General features: G+C 42.6%; 1 protein-coding gene across 1 annotated transcript in view; it reads right to left on the bottom strand.

The window, feature by feature from the left end:
- MINDY3 (MINDY lysine 48 deubiquitinase 3) overlaps window positions 1–24,438 on the bottom strand; it is a 66,860-nt gene that overhangs the window by 33,684 nt on the left and 8,738 nt on the right. The window contains exons 5-10 of the mRNA XM_032958777.2: window positions 21,729–21,780; window positions 20,291–20,405; window positions 19,050–19,123; window positions 18,745–18,824; window positions 17,547–17,617; window positions 16,564–16,644 (exon numbers count right to left, since the gene is read on the bottom strand). Of these exons, the coding sequence (XP_032814668.1) occupies window positions 16,564–16,644; window positions 17,547–17,617; window positions 18,745–18,824; window positions 19,050–19,123; window positions 20,291–20,405; window positions 21,729–21,780 (473 nt within the window). The remainder of the gene's footprint in view (window positions 1–16,563; window positions 16,645–17,546; window positions 17,618–18,744; window positions 18,825–19,049; window positions 19,124–20,290; window positions 20,406–21,728; window positions 21,781–24,438) is intronic.

Consider the following 24,438-nt stretch of genomic DNA (forward strand, 5'->3'; position numbering starts at 1 on the left):
TGAAAATGTTGGATGCTCTCTCAACTAAAGCAAAACACTTTAGATTGTGTGATGACTTAGAGTAAGAGTTTAGGTGTTTAACTTATACCCTGCAAAAATATTCTTATTTACACAGTACACTAGGCAAGCAGTACACTTCTGCCCGCATGTTCAGTCTCAGGGAAAAATGCATGCATTTCGAATTTTGTCATTCTGCAGAGATATTTTAAAAATGCCTTTTAGTATTACCCGATTTGGACATTGACGATAGTTTGTGACCACTGGCATCATTAAAATGGCTAAACTCGGCAAAAATAAAAGTGTTATTAATTTGCCAAATGCACAGATCTTACAGGCATCCTACATACAAGCATAGTTAGAATATCAATTAGAATATAAATTTTCATCTGTATATTTTCTCACAAGGAATGTACAGCCCATTGCCAAAACTTGCCCGCATGTGCATACCTTTATGAAATAAATACTGTTTGTGAGGACATATATAGGCAAGTATGGCGCATAATGTGGTGACTGGATCAGCACAACATGCGACCACGTTTTTTTGCCAAGATTGATAACATTTAACACAATTCAGCAGGTGCTATATTTATGCTCAGCTAATCAAGGCCAGACAAGAGGCTTCATGAGCACCTGGTGTATGGGTGGGTAACACACATTGATCGCTGGGAATAGGGCAAACTATCAGAACCACCACTTGCCATACAAAGACAAAGATCCCCCATTGTTCGTGGAGGTAGGGGGGGGCGAGCACCACGCCCGACCATCTTTGTCTCCATAGTGGGACTATTTACTCACTTCGCCAGGTACTCATTTGAAGCTAATTCGACCTAGGGGAAGCCCAGGACCGGTTCAGATAAACGCAGGAATCTAACTCAGGATGCTAGGTTCGTAGCGCAGCGCGCTAACCGCTACTACACCGCTCCCCACTTGTCATACACAAAAACAAAGGCATAGATCCCCCACATAGCCTTAGCAGACTGTAGGAGCAAGTGCTATTAGCGAGCACCGATAAAGGCCAGCACGGCACACGAGGGGGTGGGTGGCCAGCACCACACCCGGCTGCCTTTGTCTCCCGAGTGGCGATGTTTACACATCGCACTAGGTACTCATTTGAGGCTCAGTCAACCAAGGGGAGGCCCAGGACCGGTTCAGGTAATCATCACTGGTGTTGGTCGTGAGCGGGAATCGAACTCGGGTCGCCGGGTTCGTAGCGCAGCGCGCTAACCGTTACACTACTGCTCCCCATTTGTCATACACACACAGGCAACACTAAGCACGAACAAGCAAATACCTACATGCTAACAACAGTGCAAGCGTATAGACACAAACATGCGTTGCGTGCACACGCAGACGGGTCACACGCCAGGCCTGCCCCACCCAGGGACGCGTCTGCTCACAAAGGAAGCCCGCAATTCCGTGCAGTCCACACAAGCCTTCAGCAGTGCCGCTCTAAGGGCTCGGCAGTGCACGAGTGCAGGTATTGCCCGACAGTAGAGTCCTGTGTACGGGGGTGGTGCATTTCAACACCGAATTACTGCCAAATGCACACGACTGGATATTTCCGTCGAGATTTTTTTGGTCTCCAAAAGAGAAATGAATAGTGCTTTTTTTCCCGCTCCTTTCATAAGTTGCATGTGCATTTTCCCCCCATGAGATGCAAAGTGTAGGTTGTTTTTCGCGTGAAATGAATGTTGTATTCCACTTGGCTGGATTGGTTGTAAAATGGGCTGTATGGACTCTTTGATTTTCTTTTCTTAATATTAAAATGTATCAACCAACGGTTTAGAATTTCTTAAAATGTATTAAATTATTAGAAAACTTTAACCTTCTAAGCACATGAATACAGCCAAACCAATATTCTTTGGAACATTTACAGCGCCTTCCAAAACGTTTGTATACACGTTATTATGAAAATGAATAACGAGAGAATACAATTCTAGATTTGAAGCTTTCGTGACTGCAAGGATCCATATTCTTTGGTGCTATTCGGTAAAGTCACGTAGGTAAAAAATAAAACAACAAAAAATCACCACGTTTCGGCCACAACACAGGTGAAGGGACCAAACCAAGGTCCTCTGCAAACCCACGGGTTTTTATCAGAGATTTGTTCACGAGGCAATTCAGATTTACAAACACAGACACAATTTCAACCGAGAAGATGGTTTCAAATTAAGCAACCATTGGAAAGATGTTCTAAATCGAAACAAACATTAAACTAATTTTCAATGGGACAGTATATTTATTCAAGTAGTGGCATTCAAAACTCTCACGGTGGTGTAATGTCATTTTATGCTAATTCCAAGCTTTCACAGTAGTACATTTTATGCTAATTCCTTTGTCAAGGCGTTTTCTGTTTACCCCCTCAGCTTAAAGGAGGCGACCTGCGCTTGGCTTTCTTCACTCCAACGCTGTCCTCTGGACAGTTTGGTCCCTTCAACCTGATGAAGGCCACTTGTGTTGTGGCCAAAACGTCGTGATTTTTTGTTGTTTTATTTTTTACCGACATGACTTTACCGAATAGAACCAAAGAGAGAGAATACAGAACAATTAACGCAAAATTAATCAACTATTTTATCAAGTCAGAGTGTATTTTATAACAATATAATACCCTGTTTATGAACATTTGTATTCCATAAGTCTTACATTTATATTTTTTCAATGAAAAAATCGGTCAATGTACCACACTGAACCATGATCTAATCAGGATTCGGTATGGACAGTGTTTTGATGGGTAACCATCATGTTGCATAATAGGTGTTATAGGCTTCAGGATTATCGTGTGGGCCGGAGAGGGAAAAGAAGCAAATCCATTGTGGTGCTGTGCTTCCATGCTTCCTCTATGATACCCGATTCACTAACCCATGCTGGCCAGTGTGATGGTGAACCAATAACCATGACCTCCAGTGTGGGGTGGTGCCCTCATCCAGCAGTTGATTTAAAGGGCTGTACGTGTATGAACCTATAAGAGGTTTTTGGGTTAGATCGCGTAAATATATAAATTTGTCGTTAAAACCCGCCACCACCCGACACAGCCAACTAGTCAGGGTTGTCACGTAAACAGAACGTGGCCAATTCGTCACTAGTACTACATGCCAATTTGTCACTAGTACTAGTGACGAATTGGCATGTACACACCGGTGTGTCGTACTAGTGACGAATTGGCCACGTTCTGTTTACGTGACAACCCTCACTAGTTGGCTGTGTCGGGTGGTGGCGGGTTTTAACGATACATTTATATATTTACGCGATCTAACCCAAAAACCTCTTATGGATGATATTGGTCGCAAAAGCCAATGTTTTTAACTGTATGTACCTACTTTATATAGACAATTGACTTTTCTCATCACAAGAGCATGATTTTTCGATTTAAAGCTTTCGTGACTGCAAGGATTCATATTATTGTTGATATGTAAACTCCTTTGTCAAGGCACTCTCTTCCTCCCACCCAGCTTAAAATACGCTGCCAAGCTTAGCAGTACTCTTTGGTTCTATTCGATAGAACCAAAGAGTATGGATCCTTGCAGTCACGAAAGCTTCAAATCTAGAAGAAGCTTAGCAGTGTTCATTAGGACGCTGTCTTTCCGACAGCTGTGTTCTTCACCTGATGACGGCTGCTTGTGTTGTGGCCAAAACGTCGTGAGAATTGTATTTTATTTTCATTAATTCCCTTCTACGTGACTTTACCGAAAGAACCATGAATAAGAGCATGATTATTAGAAAATTATGTTTGTCATGTTCATCACTATCATCACAATAAAATGATCAATATTCCATTTATAATTGAAATTTTTTACGAGCTATTTACAGTGACGTGACTTCTGGTCTTAACATGATTATGTACTGCGACTTGTAAATAGTTGTTATCAAAGCCAAAATTGGAAATCGACTTCTTTCTTGGTAATGAATTCTAAAGTGTAATAAATAGACCACTGTGAAGGAGTTGCTCACAATTACTTTTTTCTTTTTGCTAAAAAAAGTACACCCCTCTAATGTTCAAACCCTCCCTCACCTCCGAAGCAAGAACACAGAGCTCACTGTCTGCAGCATCATGTCACTAAACCTCATGGAACACAAAGATGCAAGAGATTGCATTTGCGACAGGAAGTGTAAATCCTTTATGCAAAGTGATAGTATTTTAACATTACATGTTGGAACGTGCATCCATATTGATAGTATTTAACCAACAGTAGAGCCTCATTGAAAAAACAGCTTCTATGTAAGCACACAATATATTTTCTTGCAGTATTACGCAGCCTGGAATCTGCTTTCTGAAGATACTTATCTTTTTGTATCCCTCCATTTTAACGCTGATTTTTCCTGGTGATTGGCCGGTCGTGGTAACAAGATTGTCTACTTGAACATATCATTTAGGGATGGTAGGGGGGCTCATGTAACGGCTGGACATTTGAATCCCAATGCATCATTAAGCCATGTGTTGAAGAGTGTGCTGTGCATCTGGGAAACAAACTTCCACACCAAGTATGGATTCACAACCAAAAACATTATTTAGCAAATAAATGCCTTTCCTGCCTTAAGTGCCTCGATAGGTCTGATTTTTATTCCAAGATTATTGACAAATCAACGGTTATCTAGTCAAACTGGTCAGACAGCAATGAACACAGCACTTTGTTTATAATAAAGATCAGAAAGCACGACATCATTCACGTCGCTGATCGCTGAAGAGCATCACAAAAGGAACTCAAAATCTGGCTTTTGTTGCTGCCATCTGAAAATGGAAACATCAAAGGCGACGTTATCTGAGATCAGATGCCCAATAATTGTTCGGGGAGGTTAAGCAAGGGGGGAGGGGCAAGGGAGGCGAGGGAACAATTCCCACGAAGACCACAAGGCAGTGCTGGCCAGATGAAAGAGACAGGTGCGAAGAGACCAGCCCCTGTAATAACACAGGTGGTTTGAGCATTTATCCCGCCGACAACCATATGACAGAGCTGCGTGTGCTCTCTGAAGTACACTGATGAACGCAGTCGTTCACACCCGCATCCCTGTGTAATGCAGTAATTGAAAAAAAAAGTATAAATGTGCTGTGTGTCACTTGGAGCCTTTCTGTAAGCTGTATGTAAATAGGTATATAGATAATTTATACAGTGTTTTGAGTAAAACAAGTAATAAAAAAGACAATTAAAAGTAAATCAACTTAATCTATGTCTGTATGGGAAAAGGTGACACCCAATAATTGCGTGATTTAAGGCAAAACCATTAAATATGAATGAGTACATAATTGAAAAAATAGGATAATTTGCAGACTGGTGTATATTTGTAAACGTAAGTGGGCTTGCTGCATTGACACGCTGGAAGGGCTGATAACCCGTGGTCGTGACCAATAACAGAGAGCCAGCCAAGGGATGGAAAATGTCTGACAGGATACCCACAGCGAAGATGGAATGATGAGACGAGCTCATGTGCACGTGGTAGTTGTATTGTTGCATCACAAGACCGTGAGAAATGGCCAAAACTTGAGGAGGCCTTCATCCAGGTGTCGACTGACCATGCCTGTGATGTTAGTGACGTATGATGCCATGTACATTGACATAGTTTGATTAGGAATAAAAAGTCCCGTCAGGGCAATGTCTGCATTATGGAGCAGCCTCGTATTTCAACGTTACCATTATCTGTAGTGAGACTTGAGCTTTGACCACACACTCGCACGTAAACCCAAAACTCCTCTCGTTTTCCATAATATTCTGCAGATGACCTCACAAAAGTAAACATGTCCCTACAAGTGCACAACCGCAAAATACAAAAGACCAATGACGTCTCAATTTAACGAGGTTCCATATAAATTCCTGAAACTGCAGCCGGTTGTTAAAAAGTATATCACTAGTCACGAAATAACTTAAAAATGTAAGATAACATGTTTTATTCAGCAGCCCTCCAAGTATCATAATGTTGCATTTAAAAATGCATTTGGCACAATAAAAAAGATTTTGTTTAGCACCTTTGAAAGGGGTCAATGTGGAACATGTGGAACCTACAACTGCTTCGACAAACTTAACACCATTTCTGTTCTCTGTAACACCATTAATGCAGCAACTGCCGCATACAATTAGAAAACCCCCTGGTACAACATGCGAAATCAAAAGCAGGTGGTTCTTTAGTATGTATACGGGTGGAGGCAGGCCAGCCATATTCTGCTCACTCCTCTAATAGTGATACAAAAGGCACCCTTGTACTGGGCTGACAGAACACCTAGAGCCACATGTACGTGCACTGCTTGCAACACTAAACGGGCCCCCATGCACAGAAGGTCCACCTTCATAGCTCGCCAAAACATTGCACGGCTTTGGAAAACTAAACACCTACATTGAGGGGTGGGGGGGGGGGCAAATACATGATCTCCAATCTGTTATTCTAGTGCTTCTGTGTCATTTTAAGTTAACTAAAGTCAAACGACTGTGAGGTGTTTCTCCGTACTCACGTGCCTATGCACATGACGTTCTCATGTCAGCTAATCAATCCATTACAGTGAGGGAAAAAAGTATTTGATCCCCTGCTGATTTGGTACGTTTGCCCACTGACAAAGAAATGATCAGTCTATAATTTTAATAGTAGGTTTATTTGAACAGTGAGAGACAGAATAACAACAACAAAATCCAGAAAAACGCATGTCAAAAATGTTATAAATTGATTTGCATTTTAATGAGGGAAATAAGTATATGACCCCTCTGCAAAACATGACTTAGAACTTGGTGGCAAAACCCTTGTTGGCAATCACAGAGGTCAGACGTTTCTTGTAGTTGGCCACCAGGTTTGCACACATCTCAGGAGGGATTTTGTCCCACTCCTCTTTGCAGATCTTCTCCAAGTCATTAAGGTGTCGAGGCTGACGTTAGGCAACTCGAACCTTCAGCTCCCTCCACAGATTTTCTATGGGATAAAGGTCTGGAGACTGGCAAGGCCACTCCAGGACCTTAATGTGCTTCTTCTTGAGCCATTCCTTTGTTGCCTTGGCCGTGTGTTTTGGGTCATTGTCATGCTGGAATACCCATCCACAACCCATTTTCAATGCCCTGGCTGAGGGAAGGAGGTTCTCACCCAAGATTTGACGGTACATGGTCCCGTCCATCGTCCCTTTGATGCGGTGAAGTTGTCCTGTCCCCTTAGCATAAAAACACCCCCAAAGCATAATGTTTCCACCTCCATGTTTGATGGTGGGGATGGTGTTCTTGGGGTCATAGGCAGCATTCCTCCTCCAAACAGCGAATTGAGTTGATGCCAAAGAGCTCCATTTTGGTCTCATCTGACCACAACACTTTCACCCAGTTGTCCTCTGAATCATTCAGATGTTCATTGGCAAACTTTAAACGGGCATGTATATGTGCTTTCTTGAGCAGGGGGACCTTGCGGGCGCTGCAGGATTTCAGTCCTTCACGGCGTAGTGTTACCAATTGTTTTCTTGGTGACTATGGTCCCAGCTGCCTTGAGATCATTGACAAGATTCTCCCTTGTAGTTCTGGGCTGATTCCTCACCGTTCTCATGATCATTGCAACTCCAGCCCCAGGCTGAGGGAGATTGACAGTTCTTTTGTGTTTCTTCCATTTGCGAATAATCACACCAACTGTTGTCACCTTCTCACCAAGCTGCTTGGCAATGGTCTTGTAGCCCATTTCAGCCTTGTGTAGGTCTACAATCTTGTCCCTGACATACTTGGAGAGCTCTTTGGTCTTGGCCATGGTGGAGAGTTTGGAATCTGATTGATTGATTACTTCTGTGGACAGGTGTCTTTTATACAGGTAACAAGCTGAGATTAGGAGCACTCCCTTTAAGAGTGTGCTCCTAATCTCAGCTCGTTACCTGTATAAAAGACACCTGGGAGCCAGAAATCTTTCTGATTGAGAGGGGGTCAAATACTTATTTCCCTCATTAAAATGCAAATCAATTTATAACATTTTTGACATGCGTTTTTCTGGATTTTGTTGTTGTTATTCTGTTTCTCACTGTTCAAATAAACTTACCATTAAAATTATAGACTGATCATTTCTTTGTCAGTAGGCAAACGTACAAAATCAGCAGGGGATCAAATACTTTTTTCCCCTCACTGTAGTTAGTTCCCTTTATTTTATCAGGTGAGAGAACACACTAAGACCATGTTTTTACAAGAGAGACCTTTCAACCAATGAAAAATATAACCAATATATTTCGCATAATATTTTAAGAAAAATTTACACTACATTTCTTAAATAATCACAAGGTTAGTTTGGATTTCTGACAATAAGCCTGAAAAAGCTGCTCTGTAAAAAAAAACCTAACCTAGTCTAACAGTGAAAGAACACTTTATAAACAAACTACACTAAGATTGTTTACAGTGACGGTGCATTCAACAACAGGAGAGGTATGCAAACGTCTTAAACATAAAACCCCTTACAGATTCTGCCATGAACGTTGACGATGTCAATAATTTCAGACTTTTTGTTGCTCAAACTCTGCCCCCTACCGGTTTGCACTTGCTGACCTGCTTGCATTATACCTACTATAATCACCCAGGAATGTCCTTAACGCTCGTGACGTCACTCCACATCGACCAGCCCCCCTCATTAATATTCAAGTGCAGGTGACGTCCTCCAAATGGACACCCCCCCCACCTCATTCATAATCATGAGTGGGTGACATCACTCAATATGGAGCACCCTCCCCCCTCATTAATAATCATGAGCAGGTGACGTAACTCCACATCGAACAGCCCCCCTCATTAATAATCATTAACAGGTGACGTCCTCCAAATGGACACCCCCCCATCCCCATTCATAATAATTAGCGGTTGACGTCACTCCACATGGGGGGCCGAGGCGCCTCCTCGCGCCTCCTCCCCCTTCCTCGGCGTCAACTTACAACCCTCACTACAAGGGTAGAACCCTCACGTCACGTGATCTCCGTAACGCTGTTGTTGAGACATCAAAGTAAAAAGGACGTCATGATGAACAAGGGATTATAACCTTAAAATGAAATACGTCTGTGTCACTGCGCCCTTACAAATTGCACACGCATTAATGCAATGAATATCACGTCGTGGTCTGCTTTTCGCTTGCAAGTTTCAGATTTACTACAATACACCTGTCCTTCGATGGGCAAAAGGCTATTTATATATTTGTGAAGCTATGCAGTGAGCTCCCGACCAAATGACAAGGTCTGACCCCTAAAAATAACCAGCTGCTTCTCTGGATTAGTGCTTTGCTAAAGAACTCAATTCTATGACGCAAGAGGTAAAAAAAACGTCACAAAGGAAGGTACTGGCTGATCAGTAATGGATTGTGCCCAGTAGACAGTAGTTACCACCGGCCAATGCTCTGCTAAAATGTATTTAATCCAAGTTCCATACTGGAGTCAAATCCAGATGTTTTGCAGCGTAGCGTACTCAACCAAGGCCAACAACAAAACGTGCATAGTAGCTTTACTTGCCCTTGTGCTCACACAAACCGCAGGTTCAGATGGTGCTAGGCACATTGAATCGAAAACCTGTGCATTACAACAGTGATGAGGATGCAGTGGCAGCTATATTAATGATAAAACTACTGTCATTCCTATTTTATTTTACTTGTCATAATTTTGTTGAAAATGTGGTGTTAAGCTATAGATTCAACTATTGCAGAAATCTTAGCCATGACCCTATTATCCACTGTTATCCACGGCAGCTGTAGAGTCCGCAAAAACTCCTATTAGCCATGGCCCTATTCTTTCTATTATTCACAATTAGCCCTGACTTTTTGTATAAGTCTTTGTGGAATGACATACTATCCACCACATTTTTCGTGAACAAGAATCAACAACCGCCATTCGCCACGAAGCGGCAGTGACATCACCACGACGCTTGTGCCAGGCTATGTGCACGTTGAGGCCACGTGAAGTGTCGGGGCAGATCCAGGTACCACGGGTCGACTGACTGAGATGACTGGCTGATGCACCACCTGTGCCCCCTACTGTGCCAACTTGCTGTGCTTTAGACACCCGGTGCTCCGCTCGTTGTTGTGAGCGTCGCTCCTCCGTCCTCCGTTGTTGTTGGAGGGCAACTGCCTCCAACTGCCCAGTAGTGTCCTTCACGAGCCTCCTCCACAGAGGCCGATCCTGACACCGCTGGTACCAGTCATCGGCAAGTCCACTCAGCTCCACATCCTACTGTACCACATCACTCCATCTCTTCTCTACACCGTGCCGCGCCCGTTTAGCCCCCTCTATCCAGCCGAACAAAAGCTGTTTAGGGGTCAATGTGGGCTAATTGACCCAGCCAACGCAGCCTTGCCTGCCGGAGGAGCTCACCGATGGGACTTTGTCCAGATCTTTCAAGGATTTGTGAGCTCCTTACACAATCCAGCCTGGTTGAACCCAGGATGGATCGTAGGCAGGCCAGCCTAAATGTGTCTAACTGGCGAAGATGTTCCATTAGGGGGGTCCTCGTTTCGCAAGCATAAAGAAGGGAGGGAATGACTGTGGCCGAGAAGACCTAAAGCTTCATGCGGAGTGACAGATAGCTTCCACACAGCGTTACGCTACCGATGAAAAGATAATGCCGCTCGACTGATTCGGAGTGAGACCTCTGCTATCAAACCGGAGCCAGTCATGAGCACACTGCCCAGGTATGGGAAACTCTCCACTCTCTCCACAACTGCCCCATCACCAAATGGGAGTTGTGGGGGTGGAGTGTCCGATGGTACAAAATACCCAGGCAGGTGCTTAGTTTTAGTGGGGCTGATGGTAAGGCCCCACCTCTTAGTGGCACGCTCCAGGTTCAGCAGCAGCGCCTCCAACTCCTCCTCTGAGTGAGCGGAAATTACCCAATCATCGGCATACATAACGTGGTTGACCAATAGGGAGCCATCCCTTGACCGCACCCGGGCATCGATCAGCCTCCCATTGTATCTGTACCAGATGGAAATTCCTCCGGTACAGCCATCGAAGGCTTCACGAACTACGTGGTCAATAAATATGTTAAATGTGGGAGCCAAAGGACATCCCTGTCGCACCCCAAGTTGAACAGGGAATGGCTCCGACTCCTGGCCACATGGTTTTACCCGAGCCCGCTCACCATCATGAAGGTCCTTAATGATCGTGAGCAGAGGGTCAGAGACTCTCAAAGCACGAGGAATAGCCCAGAGCCCAGGTCTACTACTGATGGTATCATAGGCCTTGACCAGGTAATAAAGCAGAGATGTAGGTTTTGTTGGAATTCCCTATACCTCTGCTGGACCAGACGGACAGAAAATATGGCATCTGTGCAGGACCGCCCTTTCCTGAAACCGCATTGGGGCTCCGCAAGCCTCTCCTCAGCGTGCCTGGCAAGGCGATGTTGAATAATCCTTGCCAGGACCTTTCCCGGCACACTGAGGGAGATGCCCCTGTAGTTGTTACAGTCTGTGCGGTCCCCCTTCTTAAAGAGGGGGACCACCAGGGCATCCTTCCAATCCTGCGGAACCCGTCCAGTGATCCAGACTGTTATGATGTCATGTAGGGCAGGCTGTGCACAAGCGCCACCCTCCCTCAAAATTTCGCTTGGGAGATCATCTCTGCCCGGTGCCTTTCCTGGTCGTCTTTAGTACTTCCTCAACAGATGGCACCTCAGCCAGCCACTCACAAGGGGTGACTTCTTTTTCCAATATTTGAGACACCGCAGCCTCAGCAGGGTCATCCCCACTTTGTCCCACGATGTTTTCCATGCCGAGGGATTTCCCCTCCCTCAGGACTTCACAGAAATGCTGAGGAAATGTGCAAACCTGTTCCTGGGGATCGGAGATTGGATCACCATTTTTTTCCGCTAATGATGGTAATAGGTGTGGCACTGCAGGTTACTTTTTGATACAGTTAAATAGTGATTTTGGTCACGGGCCATTGAGGGAGACTCCATATCCTCAACAACCCGCGACCACCACCTATCCTTGCAGCGCCTCACGGCTCTCCGAACCTCCGAGCGGCTGCGGTAAGCCTCCTCATTCTCTGACGTGGGATGCTGTAGACGACCAGAGTGGGCCTGTCGCTTTTTCTCAGCCAGTCTGAACACCTCCTCTGTCAGCCAGGGTCTCTGGGGAGGTATGGACCGTGCACTCAAAAGCAGCCATTGCAGCTGCATGAGCCACAGTCCTAAACCTCGCCCATTTCCCCTCGACATCTGGAGGAGTGGGGGATGATGCCAACCCCAGCCGCAAGCGATGATTAAATTCTCGCTTGCAACTTTCATCAGCTAGCTGAGACCAGGCCACCTTGGGTTTGAATGGGGTCCTGGGTGTACACCCACCACCGGAGTGGAAGAATGGCAGGCGCATCTTACAGATGACAAGTCGATGGTCAGTGGGCAGATCAGCTCCACGGTAGGTCCTGGTGTCAAGGACATGGGCCCGCATCCACTGTTCCGTCACTACATAGTCCAGTATATGTTCTTGCTTGGACACGGCATGCATCCATGGTGTTGTGTGGATGCGCCGATGCCGGAACAGCGTGTTGGTAATTACAAGCCCATGGGCTGCGCAAAAATCTAGCAGCCTCCTACCGTTGTTATTGAGCTGATCTGGCCCATGCCTTCCAATCACTCCAGACCAAGTGCCAGCATCATGACCAACTCGGGCATTGAAGTAGCCCTACAGGATGACTCTATCCCAAGGGGCCACTTTAGCTAGCACCTGTGACAAGTCATAGAAGCCATCTGACTCATCGGCCTTGCCTGCATCCCTCCACGGATGTTCGTCTTCGGTGGGGGCATAAGTAACCACGACCACCACTCCTCGCCTCCAGTTGATGGGAAGGCAAGCCCAAAGTAGTCTGGCGCTCACCGCCATGCTCCCACGCCCCCTTCATTCTTTTGTTCAGAAGAAGAGCCACTCCCTGTTGTTTGGTGGTCTCCTGCCCCGAGTAGAGGATTGTCCACCCCTCATGGTGGCAGGAGCCAGAGCCGGTCCACCGGACCTCCTGAATACCAGAGATCCAGGCGGTACCGGTCCAGCTCCCGACAGAGGAGTGGCAGCCTCTCCTCCGCAGTGAGCATTCGAACATTCCACGTGGCCACCCTCAGTGGTTTTTTGTTGTTTCTGGAGGAGCCCCGAGGGTAGACATTCAATCTCCTGGCTCCGCCAAATGGGGTTTGGCCAGGAGACGTCATAGACGCCTGTCCCCCTGGGGCCTCTGGCACAAGCTTATTAGATATTTTAGACGTGGTTGTGGCAATTAATTGAAGGTGGAGGGGTTACCAGCCCCTCGCACCCATCCAGAGCCCCCATTTGGCCAGTGTGGTGGTTACAAGCGCCATGAGGGGAATGGCCAATCTAAATTGGCCCTCCCCCTACGGCACTGCCCACCACAGCGTTGCTGTCCGGCCAGAGTTAACACGCAGAAACACATACAACATTTCCACCATATAAGCGACTTTGTTGAGCTTTTATGGCCAGGTTGCTTCTGAAAAAGAGCTATGTAGCTCAGAGGGCCTTACCTGGTAAAATAAAACATTGTGTAGTTTTAGTTTAGTTTATGCATGAGTTATTTTTTTTTATAAATGTGCTTTGACCAAAGCAACAATGCGCTGTAATCAAAGCAAACGCTTAACCAACAGTGCTCAATGTTGGTAAAGGGTTTTTGATAACAGCATATACACAGACATTCCAAAAAATATTCTGTCCCTTACCTGGACTTGGCTATAAACAATGAATCACCTCAAATGACAGGTGGTATTTAATTTTTTTTACCAAAAACATATGCACAAATAAAACAAAACTAATAAACCCCTAGCAAAGCCACATGAGAACTTACACACAGCCAGACATCTTTTGATTTTACCGAAGTAAGAACAGTTGACAAAGGATGAAATCTTACACAGCACAGTACCAGGCGTGGTCAACACAACGGACCGAAGCAAAACAATTTGCCCTTGGGAGGCATGGAGATTGCCTGAAAACAGTACAGTGTGAAAAGTGCGTCGCGCACACGACCTGGAGCAACATGAAATGGCACGCTATGACAAACGTGTGCATTGTTCCCGTTTTTTACCCCCAGAAAACAGTAGATTCAAAATTCCGTAAATACTAATTTCATGAGACGTTAATCGAACACATTCAATAATTTATGAGTTGTGTTCAAGCAACATTTGGTATATTGAGTTGCCGTATAACATGTGATCATTGTATTAACAACTCGTGGGAAGTACCCGGCATTGCCCGGGGGAAAAATATATTTCAAAACTTGTCTTCTCTTAAAAACATAACGTATACATACACAAATACGAAGCTATTGTGAAAGCCCGGCGTTGCGTTTGTCTGTCCATTTGTCCGTCATCTAAATTATGAGAGGCTTGCAGAAGTCCAAAAAGTAATAGAAAGTGGGGGGTAAATAGTTGATCTAAAACGTTTCCAAAAACTGTCAACCCCCCCTAAAAATATATTTTTAACCCCCGTAGGCATATATACCTACATATCCTACATACAATAGTGAGTAGTATCTAGTGACTCTATAGTAGAATCTGGCTCTACAGTAGTATCTACTGACTCTATAGTAGTATCTGCTGACTCTGTAGTTGTATCTACTGACTGTACAGTAGCATTTACTGAGTACAGTCGTATCTACTGACTATAGAAGTATCTACTGACTGTATAGTAGTATCTACTGACTGTAGTAGTATCTACTAACAGTAGTATCTACTGACTCTACAGTAATATCTACCGACTCTTTAGTAGTATCTACTGAACATAGTAGTAACTACTAACTCTATAGTAGTATCTTCTGACTCTATAGTCATATCTACCGACTCTACAGCAGTATATACTGACTGTAGTGGTATCTGCTGACTCTATAGTAGTATCTTCAGACTCTATAGTCGTATCTGCTGATAATAGCAGTATCTACTGACTATATAGTCGTATCTACTGACTCTGCAGCAGTATATACTGACTATAGTGGTATCTACTGACTGTAGTATTATGTACCGACGCTATAGTAGTATCTACCGACTATAGTAGTAACTTCTGACTCTACAGTAGTATCTACTGAATCTTTAGTAGTATCTACTCTATAGTAGTATCTACAGACTCTATAATAGTATCCATTGACTCTATAGCAGTATATACTAACTCTACAGTAGTATATACCGACTATATAGTCGTGTCTACTGACTCTATAATAGTATATATCGACTCTATAGCAGTATCTACAAACTATACAAAGTGCCGTGGTGGGGCCTAGTCCCGTGGAGAGCCGCCGGCCTCCCCTAGATTACCCAGCCGGCCCGAGGTGGCACCTTGACAGGCTGGGGCAGGGCTGCTACACCCCCCCCCCCCCACCATCCACTGCCTACTATACAGTAGCAATAACTACAAACTCTACAGTAGTATCTATCTACTCAACAGTAGTATCTACCTACTCCATAATAGTATATGTCGACTCAATAGTACTAACGACTAACTTTACAGAGTGCTGTGGTGAGGCCTAGTCCCGTGCAGAGCTCCCGGCCTCACCTAGATTGCCCAGCCGGCCGAGGTGGTGCCTTGGCTGGCTGGGCTTCTACCCCCCCCCCCCACCATCCCCCGCCCGCCCTACAGTAGTAGTATCTATGGACTATAGTCGTAGTATCTACCGACTCTATAGTAGTAACTGCACACATTGGGGGGGGAGAGGGGGACATGACACTGAAGAATTTACCTCAGCATTGTTTTTTTTTATTTTGAACGCGAATGAGAATTTTTCCTCCCGTCCCCACCGATCGCGTGTGCGTTGCTAAGGGCAACGACCACGAGTCAGCGTTTTCGCGCATGCGCAGATGCGTGCTTTGGCGCCGCCCGTAGTAATGAAACAATAAATTGTTAATTTAACTACTTTAAAGTTGGCGGATGGGAAATACGAATAGCGCTTTTTCGTCCCGGGGCTTCGCGTGGTATCTGGGTCGTTTTTTTTTAAATATGTAAACCCCACAGTTTGTCAGTTAAAAGCGTTACAAGGTACGCGCAGACAGATAGAGACACAGACAGACACACAGACAGACAGATAAAAAGTGACTTTTATAGGTAAGATAATTAGTCTTAGAAAATATCGTAGCTTTGTGTAACTATTCCTTTCAAACAATAGTAATTTTCATCGTATTATAGCAATTACCACAATAGTTAACTCTAATTCTAGTATGAATGGAACAGATAATCGCTAAAGGAATTATTATTTCAGGAGTCAAGGGCAATTGTAGTCATGTTAGTAGTACTTTCTGTGATGCTGGGCTGAAGTCAGTGTTTTTGAAAAAGTAACCACTGCCCTTAACAGTATGAAAACAGAAAGTTATTGGGCCATATATAATAACCATGGATATCAAAGAAATGGAACCAATTGTTGGATAGAATTATTAGCATTTGCCTTAATAGTCTATTATCATAAGGTATATACATTGTGCACATATCCGAGAGTTGAATATTCGACAATGTAGAGGGAAACCATCTATATAAGCAGGCCTGTTTCAAATAAGGTTTTCCTACTACTGACCACACCCATCCTATCAATCATAATACTATATTGTAAAAAAAAACTGTTAATCAAAAGTAATGTTGTGCGTTGGTGGTAGCAATAATGCAAAGTGCCATATAAACTGATTTTATTACCTTTGTGAAGAAGATGGTCAAGTGAGTCTCACTTCCCAGCACCCAAATGGGGACTTGAGGTGACTTAAGAAAGCTCCCAACCTAGCACAAAGAAGGTTTTTTTACTTCACGACCAGCACAAAACCTACATGGATTAGGAACATTTGTAGATATTCCTGAAAATGAACCGGTAACGTTCAAGTAGTCGCAAGGAAAATGTACATATCGTTACATAGTTATTTAAAATGAACATTCAACGTGTATAATTAAATAAATAAAAATGTGAATTTAAGCAACATATTCAGCACACAATGCTGAAATGACATGACAAGAGTGTTAATTTGCAAGTGCCAACTATAATGCCAACTTTCAGCGCACGTTATGATGTTATGTTTCTCTTGACTAAATTTAATTACCTAACCAAGTGTTAAAAAACTGGGTTCTGCACACTCACATAAACACAACTTCCACATATTTACTAATTAGTTAAATATTAGGTAAACACTTACCAACGATCTTAAATTAGATATAAAACGACAGATGAGTACAATTAGTATATAAAAAAAACTTTTAAATGTAATAAATGTGAACAAAAACACACATTTCCACATCTGGGAAATGTGGTTAAATATGCAGTTTAAAGACATGTGACAGTGTGCTTGCATGCTTGACTAAATAAAGGTTGTGCTAAGAATCATGCATGGAAGGCTAATATATATTTTTTGTTCAAGTCATAATTGTGGACAAGGATATGCTTTCGTTCGGTTAACAGTCGTTCATGAGCAAAGGCTTTATTGGTAGGAAAGTTTACAACACAGCACATGGCATTCGTGCAGTGGCAACCTGCCTTACCACGGTTGGCTACGCACGGTGCGAAATAAGTTCAAAATACATACAACCAGAGACCCACAGACACCCAGACCCATAGAGACCCACATAGACCCACAGAATAGCACGGTTGGCTACGTACAGTGCGAAGGAAGTTCAACATATATACAACCTACCTGGCAAAGGCGGAATGATTCCATGAGTGTGAGAAAGCCAATGGTGGCTTGCTCACGCATTCCAAAGAGTCCTGCAAAGTAGTATGAAAGAAAGTTTCCGTTAAGACACCAGGCATAAAATAGTCTTCCATAAAGAACAAATCATATCCAAGCACTTAACTAAAATTAAGCCAATTTAGAAAATCTCAGCACGGGCAAACATTCAAACTCTGATGGCCCATAGTCTAGACTAAGGGTACTTTTGTATAACTGGTAAATGAGCAATATTGCCCCACTATGCTGATGAAGGGCAAAAGCAACCAAAGTTATGGTGCGTAAAAGGTCAGAAAGCCAACAGCCTGGAATACTTTTAATTTATGTGGAGATGCACAGCAACAATTTGGTTTATTACCCAGAATGCTCCACGACAGCCAGAATTAAGGTTTTTTTACAAAAATGTATACACGACATAAAAGGAAAAAGCACAGCCCTACAATGTCTTTCTCAGGAGACTGTTGGCAGAAGGGGCCTCCACAAAAAGGAGCTGTAGAGACCTGAGAGGATATTTGGTCTACTCTTTCCACACTGGCCAGACATCCTAGAAGATGTGCCAATTGACTAACTGTGGTGCACCCATTTATACTGCGGGGTGGAGAGGCACGGGGATTTAATAAACTTTCCCATTGCCTCCACTGCCATGCCTGGAGACCAAACTCCTGATTTCTGGAATGCAAATCCAATGGGCTAACCTTTACATCAAGGTGGCATCCCAATAAATAAATACATAACTTTAAATCAAGCTGTATAGCTTTTTATCGCTTCATATTTCCAAACAGTTAATTTTGCATCATGATATCAGAAAACTATGTAATACAACATAAGAGGTGTGATATAAACCACCAAAAGAAAAGTTAATATTTTAAAAGCTGAGCAGGTTTTACACACATTTCATATGACCCAAAAGTACCATTGCTTAGTATTTGAGTGGCCAAAAAGCATCAACAGTCTGTCGTCAGTGGCCGAAAATCCTTTAAACTAAATGTCAAACCACAAAGTGGCTTCATGTTTACCCCTGGTAAAAGGTGAAATAACTTCACTTCAGCAATATAAAGTGCTCACAGAATGAGACCAACTCATTTGGAATCACCTCCTGCCCATGAATGCTGGACAGGGATGTTTGTGACAGTGAACACAGAGCAACTGCCTATCGGGTACTCACTCATGCCTGAGCATTCCTTCTCTCCATCCCAGACGTTGGACACGGCCTGACCAGTCAGTAACAAGTTTATTAGACTCTGGCTGGGAAAGAAAGTCACACAGCTAATGTTTCAGAAAATATCACAAACATCAATCATATTTAAACACTCAATAAAAAAAGTTATATTCATGCCATGCATTTTATGAGATATATATGGTTACAAATTTCCAAAAAAAAATAAACATACAAATATTCCATCTCAATAAACTGGCTATGGTGAAGAATAATGAGGATTACCATTGCCCCAAAATATATTCCATGCTCACCTGCCATGGCCATAAGTAGGGTCAATCAGAGGTATGTTGGGATCTTCGGTCTCATTCTTTATGTTCTCTATTCCCTGTTATCAAAACAAATACATAAAACATAAGTAGACACAGAAGGGTCCTTATTCAAACTCACACAGGTTCCACATTGCATCTTGTGCCTCCAATGGCTCCGATTACTTATGTATCACATGTAAAAACTATTTCATTAAAAACATATCACATTGTCTTGCTCCTAAAGTAACTCTCCTTCCCTCTTCAATTAAAACAGTATGTTATCTACAAACCTCCCATCACCCGGTGTATGGCAGGAGGTTAATCCTTCTCACCTAATGTTCTTATAATCTGCAATTGTTTTCCTATTGTAGTCCATATTTCCCACTCCCTAGCTCCATTCAAATTAAATCCAGATACTCACCTCTTCACACGTGCATATGATTTATGTTTTACATGACTAGCTGTTGGTGGTGTCCTAACAAAAAAATAGGCTCCAATTAGCATTTCTATGCACTTGTAGGATACGCATACATGTTGTGGACGATTACACAGGCGCCAACACACGCACGTGACTAATTTGATTAATTTGGATTGAGCGGGGCACAACTCTCAGACATAAAAGGTAACTTTTTATTCTTTAAAGATGCGAAGAATTATGCACATTTATAACTTAAGCTTACGCATTACTGCACCTCCGAATTTGGAGTGTTTTACAGGCTGTTGTATATGAGCATGGAGCGAAATAAATTCCACCTGGCTTTGACCTCCTCCCCAAGCCAACAACCTAAAATCAGAATGTGCACATTTTCTAAATCCAGAAAAAACATAGTATTTTCAAAAATGATTACTAAATAAACAAAACCTATAAAATAAATTACCAATATGAACCCTGAAACACTTCCTGCATATATAAACGTATACACGTTAAGAAACAGATTTTAGAGATAACCATAATTTTTACGAAATACAATATATGATAAATGTAACAATATATGAATACTAAATACCATGGAGAGTTTTATATCTATTTCAATACTGCCAGGAATGCACCTTATTTGATATATGATGATCGTGAATGCAAATAGATAGGATCTATGACACGTGTATTTTCTCAATCTAGTACTCCAACAAAAAGATAAAATATAATGGCAGCAGTTTAAACAATCGCAAGTGGCATACATACGTACTACGAAGCAATGTTCCACATTTAGCTATAAACGCAATATGTACAAAGTCAAACTTACCTTGGTGAGAATGAGCGAGTAGAGGAAAAGTAGGACACCAAAGTTACCCATGAGGTCAGGGACCAGCTCTGTGACGGCAGCTCGCAACTCACTTGGATTAGCCACACATTCCCTGCTGCACAGGAACAGGGACACACAAAAACTGATAATTAAAGTCAGGACCTACACTCATCTAACCCAACACAGACAAGAGAATAACCTCATGCATGACTCAAAATCTCAAAAAGCCTTTAAAGTAGCATTTCAATAGATACTCATCTTTAAGCAATGTTGCAAGGTATACAAGCGGTATGCCTCTTCATGTTATCGGCAGGGCCACAGAACAGAAGCTAACCTACCATTTGGTTAATGAGTGATAAAGTTCCAAAGCAAAGCATGCATATCAGTAGATAAGTATGAAGACCAAGTAGCTAAAACATCATGTATCTTTCTTTATTAAGCAGCTATTGTTATATGTAATGTTAGTTACATAATGTAAGTACATAAAATCCATGTATGTCTGTTTTTTGCAGCTTACGGCAGTGCAATTGCAAGGGTATTGCTTTTGAGACTACTTTAACTTGGCCACTAAATCTGTAAACCAGGTGCCACTTTGCTTAAAGGTCACACTGCATATGGTCAGACCCTAAAATTAATTAAAACCCACACACGAGCATGGATGAAACCAGGGGCGGAGCCAGGATTTCAGGCCAGGGTGACATTCAACAAATGTTAATTTCAAGAATGATTAGAGAGTCAGACTGTTGAACTAGACGCCATCGGTTGGCGACACACTCTGACAATGCAGTTGCACGGAGTCCGCCAGACCGAGTGTCATACACTTATACGCAGAATGTCACCCCTGTCACCAAACCCCCTGGCTCCGCCCCTGGACGAAACGCTACTTTCATATCTCTTACCATCACCAAGGCGAAAGAGGTGCCAAGGGTGGCTATAGCGTCGGAGTCAAGCAGAGGGATGTTATTAAAAGCAAAAGAGACAAATATAAATGGCAATGTAACATATGTTCAAAATGTATGTTGTCCAATTGTCATGGTTTGTGGATAACAAAATAATTGACAAGGCAGACATTATTTTAGTACCATGCAAAGGGGTGAAAAACTAATATTTATATTATTGTACTCCATGACATTTTAAAAAATTTCAGTCTATGATTCAAATACCCAGTTTCATGGTGCAGAGATTGCTCAGCTTTAGGAAATGTAAACCAGCAGCCTGTCATTCACTGATGACACACAGATTCCGGGAATGTAAGTTCATTTTATAATCGGAACGGCTCCGAGTCTCACATCATGATTATTTATGTTACGTAGTCAAACCAATTATGTGAATGCCACCATTACTCACAGAAAATGGCAAACACATTATGGTATTAAAAATGTTCATGGACAAGGTTTTAAAAATATTTCATAAAATATCCCCTTTCGTGAATACTTACTGTATAAGGTTGTGAAAACGCTCAAAGGTGATTTCATCCGATGAAGGGTCATCTATGGACATAACAATTTGTTACAACAAACTCGTGAGACTCACTGACGCTTTCCCAGATAAAAAGGGCAACAGTAAGAATATATAAAGTTGTATTGTGATTCTGATTAAATTAATGGTATTTAAAAGAATGCACAGCACAAAACCTTACACTGGTTATATTCTTGGGTCTTTCGGTAAAGTCACGTAGATAGGTTCAAAGAAACTAACAAAAAAACTACGACGTTTCGATCGCAACACAAGCAGTCGCGTCTTCAGGAAAAGCGGGGGCGAGCTTCCAAGGCAAGCTGCTTATAAGGGTTTGAAATTGGCGTAGCCCAAATGCCAGCAGCCATTGTTAATGCAAGTGGTGGGCAGCCAACCCGACGGTGGTTGGTTTTCCACCAATCAGAGGGCTCTCATAATTGGCTATGATGTTCCCATCCTACCACCTTCCGATGTTAGTTGTGCTTTACACCCATTGCAAACTTGTGCTTTCAGTCACTTCACGCGCTGCCCCCTCGGTTGCGGCTCTGCGATCTTCCATTAACATGCTAATCTCTCTTTAACATAATTTTCACCTGGCAGCCCTTTGACTGGTGGAAAACCATCCACCGTCGGGTTGGCTGCCCACCACTTACATTATCATTGGCTGCTGGCATTTTGTGCTACGCCCATTTCAAACCCTTATAAACAGTTTACCTTGGAAGCTAACCCCCCCCCCTCCTTTTCCTGAAGACAACCGCTTGTGTTGCGATCGAAACGTCGTAGATTTTTTTGTTATTTCTTTGAACCTATCTACGTGACTTTACCAAAAAACCCAAGGATATGAATTCCTGCAGTCACGAAAGCTTTAAGTCAAGACTTAATCTGTTTTTTTTTATAAATATCCACAATGAAAAAATAAGACACGACTGATTTACAGATCGACTTTCAAAAGTAAATTTTTACACCGACAGGAAACAAAAACAAACACAAAGTTCGGTCAACTATTTTTTTTTCTCCCAATTCATTCAAATCGCGCTATCGGCAGTCATAAGAAAAATAATTAATTTTATCTCACAGCATGTCCCAAACTGTCATAGAATGGGCTGTGGAAAAGAATTATTTTAGAACATCTACTGCAAAATCCTTCAGGTGGCCTTATCCTTTGCAGGTGCGGAAGCAAGCTTTGCCAAGTGCTCTCCAACGAGATTGTCCAATAATTCTCAGAGCTGAAATTGAGCTAAATAAGATGAAAGACATTTTATATGCTTTTTGTGCAATAACTAGTGAGACCATCAATTTACCAACACCCAGGAAGCCAATTTAATCGCAGCCAGCTGCCTGGATTCAAACCCAGTGGCTTGCTCAGCACTTGGATGTCTGAGCAACCCAGTAACCTCTACTTGGCGGTTTTTGGGAATGCTGATGCAAATGCAACTTACAGTTGGTTTACAAAAATGCCCTTGGTAAGGCATGTTCTGTGACTTAAATTATCTTCCAACAAAGCACATCCAGATGTCTTCCCTCGTGACTATGCATGTGTGAAATTATGAACATTCAGCAGAGCACCGATTCCAAAATTATTGGCCAGATGTACACGCACATATTAAAGGAACACATGGATGCATGTGCTTGGATCCAGGATTGTTTGCTATGGTAGCCCTTGAAACTATAGTGTCTGCAAGATCCTAACCAGTGGCCAAGACACACATAATTGTTTTAACTAACAAAAGCATGGAAAAACTTAATTTGCATCATTATCCATAAACCAACTGATTGCATTTGTTTGCCAGCCAATATCTTTTAAGGAAATGTGATTGCTTAAGTAAGCTAGAGTATTAAAAATGAAAACAAAATAGCAAAACTGTCCTTAGTTTACCATTTCAATATACACGTCAGCTGCTAAATCTTTTGAGTCTTATAGGGTTAAACGATAAAATGCCCTGCAGAAGCCGTGAATTTAATAAGAAAGGCAATGCCTTTATGAGGAAATGTGAATTCTATTTGGCAAGCTGCCGCATGTGCCAACTTGCATCAATAAACATCCCTCTCAATGTGTTTGGAGTGACCCCTGTGCAAACTGCCATCTTCAATAACATTTACAGAGTGCTTATTGTAAAATATAAATGCGACTTATTATGCATAGCTCTTAATTCAATTAAACACAGCTGTTAAAATGTTACCTTGAACAATAACAGTAATGTATGTGCATATTAACATTATTTAAAGTAATCTAACCATAATTGTTACTGTTTGCCCTGTTGTCTTCCTGAAACCTGTTTTCACTTCCACTGGGAGCATTAGCAGTTGATGACGTTACCACCCTTTAATAGCACGACCACAAATGGACATTATGAAACAAAAAACAGCTAAGTCACTGTGCTGGCCTATCATGGCTAGTGTAAATGTCAACGGCTCTTTAACATGCGCCCTCCTTGCCTATCATTATTCTATCCCATTCTAAGCATGTGTCGCATATCACCTGATCTCAGTGACTGATCAGCCCTAGGGCCTGCCTACTCCTACATTACCAACACAATAATACATTATTTGACACATATGGTCAACACAGAGGTACAACTTCCAAACTATGTGATATGCGCTTCTATGTCCATAAAATAAGCAGTATACAAAGCACAAGTGATAATGACTGAGAACTGCACCATCAGTATGTTGCGAATGAATCCTGACCGATG

Source organism: Petromyzon marinus, chromosome 2, assembly GCF_048934315.1.
Source record: "Petromyzon marinus isolate PM22_M1 ecotype Great Lakes invasive population chromosome 2, UKy_Petmar_22M1.pri1.0, whole genome shotgun sequence".
Taxonomy (NCBI): domain Eukaryota; kingdom Metazoa; phylum Chordata; class Hyperoartia; order Petromyzontiformes; family Petromyzontidae; genus Petromyzon; species Petromyzon marinus.